Below are 12,606 nucleotides of genomic sequence, written 5' to 3' on the forward strand. Positions count from 1 at the left end.
AGCCATTAAAAAGACTGTTGACTGAAGAGCAATAACTTCTATCGGAGATGCATTAGGCTACTTTGTCAGTGTGTGAAGATAACAGCCTGTCTTTTTGGTACCTTCGGGGTACTTAGAAATTGCATTATTTATGGGCAAAGCACTGTTTCTTCTACAAAGCAATAGGGAATAGGGGGAAAAAAGCCCTGCTGCTCTTTTTTGCCTTGTTTCTCTTTCCTCCAAACCTGTTAATTCGCTCTAGGCATGTTTTTCTCTTCTTGGTTCACTTGTAAGCCTTCTTACAAGTGATTTCATTGTGTACAAATGCTTGTAACTCCCAGATACTCCATTGTATCTTGAAGATGGGCACCCCCTCAGCCATTTCACCCTAAGGCAGAAGAAAACTCTGTTTGCATTGATTCACCTATAGGGAAATTTATCCTCCTCAACTTAGGAGAGAAAAAAATGAGAGAAATATAATTTGTGATGTTACCAAAAGTACTCTGTTATATTTTAGCTTATTTCTCAAAGTTATTGGTGGCTTTACGTGAAGGAATAAAACACAGAATGTTTTCTTAAAATGGCTTCTTAAAATCTTATTTAAAGTTTCTAGGGTCCTGATGCTCATCTAGAAACAATTGTCTTGATGTTAAGTAATATGTACAGCAGCACACATCAAATCACATTGATCTGTAGGAGTTTTTTATCATTAAGTGCTGTACCTTATGATTCTTGACGAATGTATCTTGTCTTTTTATCTACATTGAGAGTATATGCACTAAAGACAAATTCCTTGTGTGTCCAATCACACTTGGCCAATGAATAATTCTATTTTTTTTAATCCATGAACACCTCAGGATATGATGCTGAACCTATTTAGATGGGATCCACTTTAGTTAGAACACCACCACTACAGGATAAAGGGTTTCTTCAATAGGAAATGCTTTTTTCTTGGTTCCATGCGTTTCACAATCTGCTCAGGCCTTATCTAGTCACTATATGTTCTTGTAGCTTCCTTACTGGAGTGCTAGAATATGAGACTCCCCGTGACGCATTTTAATTAGCTCAGTTGGCGGTTCTGGTGCTTTTGAAGAAAAGGCAGCACTTGAAAGTAAGAAGGCCACAACTCTTTGAAGGCTATTTGATGGTGTACTCTGATGTCACCAGAACTGTGAATCAATGACAGACATTTTAAACCTATTTTGGGGTCTGGAAGTGAATTAAAGTTGGGCATGAGCCGCGGTGGCGCAGTGGTTAGAGTTCAGTACTGCAGGCTACTCCAGCTCAGCTGACTGCTAGATGCATTCAGCAGTTCAAATCTCACCAGCTCGAGGTTGACACAGTCTTCCATCCTTCCAAGGTGGATAAAATGAGGACCCAGATTGTTGGGAGCAATAGGCTGACTCTGTAAACCGCCTAGAGAGGGCTGTAAAAAGCACTACAAAGTGGTATGTAAGTCTAAGTGCTATTGCGTAAGGACCCCGCGAAAGCTTCTCATAAGCCTTAAAAACAAGTTGCCCAAATTCAGCAGCACAATCTCATAGTGCTGCATCACCTACAGCCCATGGACTGAATAATTCTATTTTTTTATCCATGAACACCTCAGGTGTTCATGGATACTTCCTACTTATGATGGAAGAACTCAAAAAGCTCAAGCAACATCTCTTCAGTAACAGCTGCCAGTTTGCTTCTCTATAGTTATTACATAAAACAAAAGCTACGCACACCATATTGGGAAACGTGCTTCCACCATAGTGCTGTATGGTTTAGAAGGCCCTATCCAAACAGGGTTCCTGCATGCCAGTTATTAAGACAGGATCTTAATAAGTTCACTTTCCAATCTATCCTTTTCAGATGCGTAGTTCCATGTTTATCATTCCATTGCCAAGCAAAATGTCATTTGCAGAAATACTTTTAATGTTAATATTTATCTTTATCACTTTTACATGTTTGTTTTTCCATATAAGAAATTAAAATAAATATCCCAGGTTCCTTTCCTTACCATCCCATACACCTTCTTTGTATTGTCACCACCCAATTTTTTATTTTATTTTCACCCTCCCTCCCTTCTTTCTTCCTTCCTCTTCTTTCCTTTTCCTATTTCCCTTACCTCTCCCCTACCCCTCTTCCTCTTCCCCCTCATACCCTCCCTCCTTCTCTTTCTATCCCTTCCCTCCTTCCTCTCCTTTCCTCTTTCTTCCTTCTCTCCCCTTTCCTCTCTTCTCCTCTCCTATTTTCTTCCTTTTCTTTTCTGTTGTCGTGCTTGTCTCTTTTCAGCTCTGAACTGGTGTATTTTCAGGATGGTATTCCCGCAAACCCTCTTATAATTTTATACTTATCCTTCCCTATTCCCTTTTCTTCATTATCATATCCTAACTATTTTTTTCCTCAATATCTTATTCTTGAACATATATATATTAATATTTTCCTTTCTATAACAATAGAACAATAACTATGTGAATGTATACCTATAACTATATATAAGAGAATAAAAATAAAAAACTTTTTATAAAAAAAAGAAATACATTTAAACAAATTTAATCAAGTATTTATTTATTTTATATCATATATAGCAAATCAAGCATGTTTTTAGACCATATTAAACATTCTACTTTTCTTGCATTTTAGAATAGTGGGAATTTGGAATTATCTCTAGGCACCTAAAATTATTTCTGCTTGCCTCCAAGATGAAACAAATGATCATAAATGATCGTTGCTTTTCTCTATTTCTACCTAAGACAAAATATTAAGGGATACAAACCTTTTAAAATCATAATATACCTGGACTTTGAATATGTCAACAAGTGTGAAGATAACATAATCTAGTAGACACATCATTTGATATTCATATATCTTCAGACAAAATCCATCCCCATAGAAGGCTTGAACAAATTTAGTGGTAGAGATAAGGGAACTTCTCCCTTCTGAATGGTCAATACTAAATTATCAAAAACAATAGAGTGAGCAGTTCTCCTAACACAAAGATTTAAATAACAAACCCTCTGCAATAATCTATAGTACAATTGGTGATGGAATTTGCCCCTAATTTTGAAGTTTCAAATGGGGCACATTTTGACAGGAGACCAGAATTCAAGGTGGCAAAATTGAATGGTTACAAAGAGTTCAAAATCTCATCATTCCAATAAATTGGCAAGTACAGTTCAGTATTGCAGAATGTAATTTTTAAAAATCCTTGATTTCTGATATGATTTGAACTGGGTGAATGAGCCAATGAAAACATTTACTCAGAACTGTGACCTTTTTGTAATAAATATTCTAATCTGTGTACTTAGAATAGAACAGCATACTTGGAAGGGACCTTGGAGGTCTTCTAGTTCAGGCAGGAAACCCTACACCACTTCAGACACATGGTTATCCAACATCTTCTTAAAACGTCCAGTGTTGGAGCATTCACAACTTCTGGAGGCAAGCTGTTCCACTGATTTAATTCACAACTTCTGGAGGCAAGTTGTTCCACTGTCAGGAAATTTCTCCTCAGTTCTAAGTTGCTTCTCTGCTTGATTAGTTTCCACCCATTGCTTCTTGTTCTACCCTCAGGTGCCCTGGAGAATAGTTTGACTCCCTCTTCTTTGTGGCAATCCCTGAGATATTGAAACACTGCTATCATGTCTACCCTAGTCCTTCTTTTCATAAGACTAAATATACCCAATTCCAACAACTGTTCTTTATATGTTTTAGCCTCCACTCCCCTGATCATCTTTGTTGCTCTTCTCTGCACTCTTTCTGGAGTCTCCACATCTTTTTTACATCGTGGCGACCAAAACTGAATGCAGCAGGCAAGGGGAAGAAGAGACAATGAGGCCAGGCAACAGGAAAGAAATATTTTTATGGTTTTTTTATTCTTTGTTGACTGGTTTCTTCTTTGTTATTTTAATCTCTTTCCGTAAATTTTCTTTTTTTTGTAACAAGCATAAACCATAGAACCCTCTTCATCCTTACCATTACTGTCCTGCTGATATGCCAACTGTTTTTCAAAATCAAACACAGTGGCAGTCATCAAGGCCAATTCTTGCGGTTCAAGGCAAGTAAGTAGCAATAGAAATCAAAATTACAAAAACTTACAATGAAAAATACAAAATTTTACACCTCAGATGCCCTCTGGAACAGCTCCATTTTCAGCTGCTTCCATGAGTCAACCAGAGTTGGAGCCAAATTCCATGGAAGAACATTCAACCCAGGGATAGGAAATATGGTTGAGGCACTATTCTTGGTGGAGGTTTTAAAGGTCTGGATAGGGAGAAACAGACTCAATCCCACGAAGAAAGAGTGGAAGAAGGTTTGGAAGCTGAGATGTGTTTAATTCAAGATGAGCTGCAGTCCCCCTGATCAAACTAGCTTGTAACCTGGAGGTGTTCTTAAGAGTCTACTTTGCATAATTCTGTCCAGCTGTCACAACTAGATTAGATCAAAAGACCCACTCAGAGTTGCTCATGCCCAGATAATTTTTATTTGATTATTGCAACTCATACAATATGCAGCTGCCTTTGAAAACTACATCAGGGAGGGAAGGGGGGAGGCTCAACCAACTAAGGAGGCCTCCTAGTTTGCTAGAATGAGAGTTGTATTGGTTGCCAGTTGCCGTTCAAAGGTTCCACTTTTAAACTACTACTTGACTCATGTGATCTGGATTACTGCAAAATTGTCTTCTCCCTTTACTTCTGTCAGTAAAGCGAATCACTGCAGTTAAGTGAATCGTAGAGTCATTAAATGAATCAGGCTTGCTCCATTGACTTTGCTTTGGAAGTCAGTTGGGAAGATTGCAAATGGCGGTCACACAATCCCAGAATGCTGCAACTATCCCAAATACACTCCGGTTGCCAAGTATCCAAATTCTGATCATGTGACCATGGAGATGCTGCAGCGGTTTTAAACGTGATGACCAATTGAAAGACACTTTTTTTTCCAGTGTCACTGTAAAAAGAACAGTTGTTAAATGGATGGTTGCAAGTTGAGGACTACCTGAAGTTTGACCCCAGGCAATACCAAGACATTAAAAAAAAACTTTCCCCTAATTCACTATCATAAAAGAGGGAGAGGAGAAAACTCAGTCAGACTTTAAAGACTCCGTTAGTATATCCTGTTATTATAGGTCCAGTCAGATTTCTGGAGTCTGTTCTGTCATTTCTGTTCTAACCTATCTCAAAGAACTGAGTTTGTCAGGCCTGGAAGCCCATCTTTTGCAATGGGCCTTCAGGCCTGCTCCATTTAATGCTGTGGGAAAATGGGAGAGAGGATTATATGGAGTATGAAAGATATATAGTCGTAATAGCATTCCTTTCTGAGAGAGTCAAGGACCTCTTGCCCTGCACCTGGAAGGGTATGACTAGGAGGCACCTCCGGTTGGGACGGTGCCTGATTGGGCCATGTGACAGACATGTGGGTGCTGGGCAGGGGCTTGGACTTTCTTTTGGGTGGGGAAAACCTGGAAGCTTTCAGATTTGGGTTTTCCCAGATGTGCCAATATGACATCTCTAATAAAAAGGAACTTTGAGGAACTTCAAGCCTCAGAGTCTTCTTTCGTTGGGGGTGTTACTTAGAACCCTGACACAGTTATCTTTAAGGTGATAATAGTTAGAAAAGTTTATTGTTATTCGGATTAAACCAAGTAATTTGGATTAACATTTTCATTCTATTCTATTGCGTTTCATTCCATTCATCGTATTTTTTATCTATAAGACATTCAGAGCTTTTTGGAATTGAGTAACATATATACAGGTAGTCCTCGAGTTACAACTACAATTGAGCCCCAAATTTCTGTTGTTAAGCGAAACATTTGTTAATTTTGCCCCATTTCACGACCTTCCCTGTCACATTTGTTAAGTGAATCTGGCTTCTCCATTGACTTTGCTAGTCAGAAGGTCACAGTGATTATGTGAGCTTGGGATACATAAATATGAGTCAGTTGCCAAGCGTCTGAATTTTGATCACATAGTCACGAGAATGTTGCAACGATTTTAACTTTGAAAAATGGTCATACCGTATTTTTCAGAGTATAAGACACACTGGAATATAAGATGCACGAAGGATTTGAAGAGGCAATTTTTTAAAAAACAGTTTTTGCACTCTGCAAACCACTCAAAAACAGCCCGTTTTTCACAAAAAAGGGGCCTGATTCCCCCCCCCAAAGGGTGTGAATAGCTCTTAGAAGGCTTGTAGAGTGCTCCTGGGGGATGGGGGGACCAAAACCGAGCAAAAAACAGCCTGTTTTTTGCGAAAACGGGCTCTTTTTTGGTCAAAAATAGGGCATGGATAGCCTTTAGGAAGCTTAAAGAGTGCTCCTGGGGGTGGGGTGGGGGCAAAATTGAGCAAAAAAACCCCGTTTTTTGCTCATTTCTTCCCTCCCCAGCCCCCAGGAGCTCACTGAAAGCCTCCTACAAGCTACGCATGGCCATTTTCGCAAAGGGGGTGGCGTTTTATGAGGCAAAAAATGCTGTATTCAGTGTGTAAGACGCACCCAGATTTTCAGCCTCTTGAGGAGTCTTATACGCCAAAAAATACGGTAAGTCATGTTTTTAGAGCCACTGAAAGGTCACTAAATGAACTGTTGTAAGTTGAAGACTACCTATATTGCAGACACAGGCAGGCAAACAACTTTTTGTATTTGTCAGCCATTGCTGCTTTGAAGGATTTCTGAAGTATATTGGCATCAGTAGCCAGATGGAGGACCGTGGGCCAGTTATCTCTCTCAGCCCAATACACCTCACAGAGCTGTTGTTGGGGGTAGGTGGGTGAGGAAGAACACAGGTTGGATACGTTTGCCCTCTTGAGTTGTTTGTGAACATCATAAAGACAGTATATAAATAAATAAATAAAATAAAAAATAAATTTTAAAAACCACCTTATAGCAGCATAGCGAGAAGTCATTCTCACAAACAGTGCAAAATAACTACTTAGAAGCATTTCAAAGTAAGCTTATACCCATTCAGGCACAACAGAATTAAATCTGAACTCAACAACTCCCAATGCACCTGTATCTCTTGAATTGTCTGATATTATCTGATATTTAGCAACACGGCAGCCTACTTTACAATGTTGGTGTAAAGATCAGGATAGTTGTACAGCACAGGTGCTGTTTTATTATTATAAGAGTTCCACACCCTATCATTTGAAATGTTCTAGAAACAGACCTGGGCTATTTCTAACACATAGGGGAGATAGTGGTCTAGTGGTTATTCTTCCCCTAGTTCCTGCCAACCTAGCTGTTCAAAAGCATGCACATGTGAGTAGATAAATAGGTATCACTTTGGTGGGAAGGTAACAAAGTTGCATGCACCAAAGTGAAGCATGACTGCGGAATCATCTTTGGACAATGCTTGCTCCCTCAGCTAGGAAATGGAGATGGGCACACACACCCCAAAGTCGGATACGACCGGACAGGGGAAACCTTTACTTTTATTTCTGACACTTTAAATGGAGTTGGACTACAACAACCAGGTCAGAAGTAGCATTTTGCAGCTCCTACTAAAATACCTCCATTTGGGAAGGGCAGGAACCAGTTCCAATATTTAACTAGCTTTGCCTCTGTTCATTTCCCTGACTTCCTAGTAAATGAAGCCGGAGCTTTGCTCTAGTTTTAAGGCACTTTTCTGCTGATGAAATTCCTCCTGGCTGTCATATTCAGCTTTTCTTTTTTCTGCCTTTGAAGACACGGGTAGCCCCTTGCCCAAAACAAATAGTGGGTGGAATTCTGAAAGACAAAATGCGACAACAGTGCAACCTGGCTTAGTTATAGTAATACAATAAACAACTGAATACAGGGTAACAAGTCCTCCTAAAGCAGAATTCTCCAACTTTTCCAGCTTTGCGGAGTAGCAGGGGCAGGGAGAGAGGGGGTGGTATAGCTCCATTTGTGCAAGTGGTGGGCACATGCATCTGCCATTTGCACAAATGAAGCATGTGCATGCCTGGTCACCTACTGCTCGCCCGTGTATGTGCCCACCAGTTCCACAGCCTGGTCCCAAAAGGTTCAAGACCCGGTAGTAGTCCTGTCCTAATGTTTCTTATATTTCCAAATAATTCCATAGTCTGCTATAGTTGAAAGACAATATTAGTTTTGCAGTATACATATCTAAAGAGGAAAAATAATGCTTCAGATCCTGCATGAGTCTTGCCAGTTTTTCCCCCCCTTTAGTCAGCAATTAGCTAAAAGACAGAATTACCGTATTTTTCAGACTATAATACGCACCCTTTTCCCTCAAAAAAGAGGCTGAAAATCTGAGTGCGTCTTATACACTGAATACAGCATTTTTTGCCTCCCGAAGCCCTGCCCCCTTCACCAAAATGGCCATGCAGAGCCTGTAGAAGGCTTTCAGAGAGCTCCTGGGGGCTGGGGAGGGCAGAATTGAGTGAAAAACAGGCCATATTTTGCTCAATTTTGTCCCCTCAGCCCCCAGGAGTATTCTATAAGCCTCCTAAAGACTATGCATGCAAATCTTTTGACAAAAAATGAGCCCATTTTGGGGGGCACCCCCCAGGAGCACTCTGAAAGCCTCCTAAAGGCTATCCATGCCTTTTTTTGAGGGGGGGACCAGTTTTCTCGAAAAACGAGCCATTTTTAGTAGGTTTGCAGAGTGCAAAAACTTTTTTTTTTTAATTTGCCTCTTCAAAACCTTGGTGTGTTTTGTACTCCAGTGCGTCATATACTCCAAAAAATACGGTAATTCTTTAACTATTTCTGAACTGAGCATATTTAACATCTCTTAAACATTTCTGACATTGTGAAGTTTTCAAATTATTAAATTTTACCAATTAAATCCAGATTTGCTGGTTATCAGATTTTTGCTAATTTCCAATGATGAGATTAGATGAGATTGGACAGGAACTCCAGAAATCTGATATTAGTTCGCTGAAAAATATTCATTAGGCAGAAAAAAAAATATCTCAATAAATACTACCTTGTCTCCAGTGACAAAAAAATATTCTAATTCTTGAAGAGATAGATGTTTCCATGCAGTCAGGTGGATGTTCATACCAAAAGATGGTTCCAAGCCATCTGAAAAAAGCAAGCCACCAACCTTGATTTATAGAGCCATTTTCCACCTGCTGGAGAGTCGACAGTAGACTCCGTCTCAGACTGAAAGTCACTTTCCATTATATGCTCATCTGGACCTATTTCCATGGCCTCAACATGTAATTGTTCTGAATCTTCCACAGCCATATCCATGGGCACATTGCTTTCTTTTGATGAAGGCCTCGCTTTCTCTTTCCTATTGCAGAAATTTAGCTCAGAGTCAAAACAGATGGCAAGAACATTGTAGAAAAGCTTTAACATCCATGCCAGTCTTTTTTTTTTCCTTTTAAGCAGTCATATAGAAAACATTATTGGTAGTGATTTAGCTTGGTCTTTGAGCAGGGAAACCTAGCTTCAGGTCTGTATTCTACCACAAAACTCATTTATTTTATTCGCTCTCACATTCTGGTGAGAAAGAAGTGCCCCGACAATGGGCTCCAGCACAAATCCGAAAGCTTGGAAGACTAAACCCCTGGTCCCAGTAACCGACCCAAACTTTAAACTTTAATAGAATTTGTATGCCGCCCACTCCCTAGGGACTCTGGGCGACTCACAAGTAAAAGCATTTAAAACATTTAAAATTACAGAATTAAAATCAACACAACATCCATTCCATCAAATGGGGCTGGAAATTAATCAACAGCCCCAGGCCTGCCGGAACAGCCAGGTCTTGGTCGCTTTACGGAAGGCCGGGACAGTGGTGAGGGTCCGGATCTCAGACTGGTTCCTGCAACATTATCCTGGGACACAAGTATTTGCATTCATTCCTCATTTACTTTTATTACATTTATATGACATTCATCTCACTATTGAGCGACTTATTCACCAACTATGGGTCAGCCACTCTCCTTTAGACTAATTTAACTAATCAAGTCGATTAGTTCAAGTCGATTTTTATCTTCCAAGAAAAAGAATACAGATTGAACAGTAATCATAACTAGGAACTGATCTTCTGGATTTTAGATTATCTGTCATTCATAGATCAGATCAAAACATTTCTAATGAGCTGTGAGGAACATACATTCCATGTAACCATTTACACATTTACCTTTGCGCTTTCAGGGATTTATCAAAGCGAAAATCAGATGGATACTGATGAACTGTGATTAAGTGATCCTTGCGGTCTTTGCTGCTCTTGAATTTCTCTGGACAGCTTTCCACCAAGCACTGGTACTGGAAAGAGGCAGAAAAGCCAATAAGATGGTTGATCAGTACTCTGTACTCTTTTCTTTGAAGTTATTAGTGTACTGTTAGGGACTGTACTGGCAGAACATAAGTTTGATCTTCCCAACTCAAGTAACAAGTTTAGGGATGGTCTTAGTGCCATCAGCTGACAGAGCTAACAATACCATATTTTTCAGTGTATAAGACGCACCGTTTTCTCTCAAAAGAGGGTGAAAATCTGGGTGCATCTTATACACTGAATACAGCATTTTTGCCTCCTGAAACCCCGCCCCCTTCACCAAAATGGCTGTGCATAGCCTTTAGGAGGCTTGTAGAGTGTTCCTGGGGGCTGGGGAGGGCAGAAATGAGTGAAAAACGGGCTGTTTTTTGCTCAATTTTAACCCCCCCTCCAGCCCCCAGGAGCACTCTGCAAGACTCCTAAAGGCTATGCATGCCATTTTTTGACAAAAAAGGGCCTGTTTTTGCAAAATGGCCATTTTTGCTCGTTTGGGGGGGGCACCCCCCAGGAGCACTCTACAAGCCTCCTAAAGGCTATTCATGCCTTTTTTTAAAAAACAGCCCTTTTTCACGAAAAACGGGCTGTTTTTGGGAGGTTTGCAGAGTGCCAAAACTTTTTTTTAATTTGCCTCTTCAAAATCTTGGTGCGCCTTATACTCCAAAAAATACGGTAGTTCATGAACCCATGAAGTGAACTAACCATGAGGCAGTTTTACTGTTTTCAATACCCAAGAGAAAAGTGAACTACAAGCACTGCTTATGTTCTTGGATTTTTTTATAACTAAAAATGGTGGTTATGCTGGTTACCAAGAATGGTAACATTCTTGATTACAAAATTATTGCAGCTGTTAATATAACAGCTTTATGATTTATGTTTGTACTGAAGCTACTGAACAGCAGGCAATCTATAGGTCTCATGGCCATTTACCATATTCTGCTTCTCTGCCATTATCTGGAAGAGGGAATCATGCCACTCCAAAATGTGAACATCCAACAAATGCGTTGAAGGGAAGGCTCGTTTGCAAGAAGAACACACATTCCTGTGCAGCATGTTGTAATGATGTTCATAGCTCTCCAAGGTGTTGAAAACCTGGCAGCAGCCATCAATTTGGCAAGAAAATTCAGAGGTTCTGAAAGAAAACACAGAAAACAAGTCTTTACCAGATTGCAACATTCTAGAAGGGTTGTGTTTATTTATTTAGTGCATTTTTATTTACAATCTTTACAGTGGTTGAAAGTTGCTTTGGGAGTTGTTTTGTTATTAAAGGAACAACGTAAATAGAGTAGAATCATCCCCATCATCATGGGGGTGGTAGGCATTTAGTGTAACTCTCCCTTATGGATGAGCTTGTTTCTGCTGAAGATTTTATAACGCAGGAGCAAGAGGGAGGGAGGGAGATAAAAGAGTCACAAAGTTGTTGAAGAAGATTCTCAGTCAACCAGGTCATGGTTGTCCCAAAGGTGCTTTTTTTTTTTTCCAAGAGGCTCCGAGCTGAAGAAGCTTCTTGGATGAGAAGCGAAACACCTTCAAAGAAGAACAAGAAAGTCCAGTTGCTTCTTCAAAAAAAGCACCTTTGGGACAATCATAAAGTTGGAAGAGACTTTGGAAGTCATCTAGTCCAACCCCGTACTCAAGCAGGAGACTAAATCAGGGGTGTCCAACTTTGAAATTCCAAGACTTATGAACAGCTGTGCTGGCTGGGGAATTCTGGGAATTGACGTTCACAAGTCCCAAAAGTTCCCAAGGTTGGACACCCCTGCATTACAACATCCCAGACAAATGGCTGATCAGTGTCTTCTTAAAAAGATTAAAAACATCCTGCCTTTGGAAACAGAAGCCTTTATTCAGGGAGAGGGACAAAGACCCAGATCCCCCCCCCCCCAGCTTGGACACTGGCACTTCTACAGATAACTCTCCCAATCTTCACCTGGGTCTTTCCGTGTCCTTCGTGACGTTTTCCAGGAGACCTTGGAGGTACATATGCCGGTGGACGTCGCCATCCTGGGGAGGAAGAGGATTTACAGCAGAGGTCTTCAAACTAGGCAACTTTAAGACTTTTGGACTTCAACTCCCAGAATTCTCCAGCCAGCATAGCCGGCTGGAGAATTCTGGGAGTTGAAGTCCAAAAGTCTTAAAGTTGCCAAGCTTGGGACCCCTGATTTACAACCATCGAAGGCGGCGGCGGCGGCCCGCTTCGATGGCAGGCCGACCCCCAGCTCGGGAGGCAGAGCAAGGAGTCTCCCTACCTCGAAGAAGGGATGGTCCGCCGGGTAACGGATCACGGCGGGGCGGAAACGGAAAGGACCTCCCTCCCCACCACCGCCGCTGGCCATTCTTTCCCGCCGCCGCTTCTCTCCCCTTCTTGAAACTTAGCGCGCGCGCGCTTCTTCTTCCGGGTCGTGCGGAGGACGGT

At 40.8% G+C, this 12,606-nt stretch overlaps 1 protein-coding gene across 1 annotated transcript; it reads right to left on the minus strand.

Annotated features, from left to right (window-relative positions):
• Positions 1–6,493: 6,493 nt before the first annotated feature.
• On the minus strand, positions 6,494–12,536 carry ZNF511 (zinc finger protein 511). The gene is made up of 6 exons (XM_032237743.1): positions 12,440–12,536; positions 12,121–12,194; positions 11,121–11,322; positions 10,059–10,183; positions 9,015–9,206; positions 6,494–7,687 (listed from the first exon to the last, which is right to left on the minus strand). Exons 1-6 carry the CDS (start codon positions 12,524–12,526, stop codon positions 7,618–7,620), a joined length of 750 nt encoding a protein of 249 aa, XP_032093634.1. The 5' UTR covers positions 12,527–12,536; the 3' UTR covers positions 6,494–7,617.
• Positions 12,537–12,606: the final 70 nt, after the last annotated feature.

The sequence above is a fragment of the Thamnophis elegans genome, chromosome 1 (assembly GCF_009769535.1).
Source record: "Thamnophis elegans isolate rThaEle1 chromosome 1, rThaEle1.pri, whole genome shotgun sequence".
In the NCBI taxonomy this organism is placed as follows: domain Eukaryota; kingdom Metazoa; phylum Chordata; class Lepidosauria; order Squamata; family Colubridae; genus Thamnophis; species Thamnophis elegans.

Coding starts and splice junctions, on each gene's coding strand:
- ZNF511 (XM_032237743.1), bottom strand. CDS start 12,526: ATGGCCAGCGGCGGTGGTGGGGAGGGAGGTCCTTTCCGTTTCCGCCCC. Junction 11,323..12,120: donor AAGGACACGGAAAGACCCAG/GTGAAGATTGGG, acceptor GTTTTCTTTCAG/AACCTCTGAATTTTCTTGCC. Junction 7,688..9,014: donor AAATGGCTCTATAAATCAAG/GTTGGTGGCTTG, acceptor TTTGTCTTTCAG/AATTCCACCCACTATTTGTT.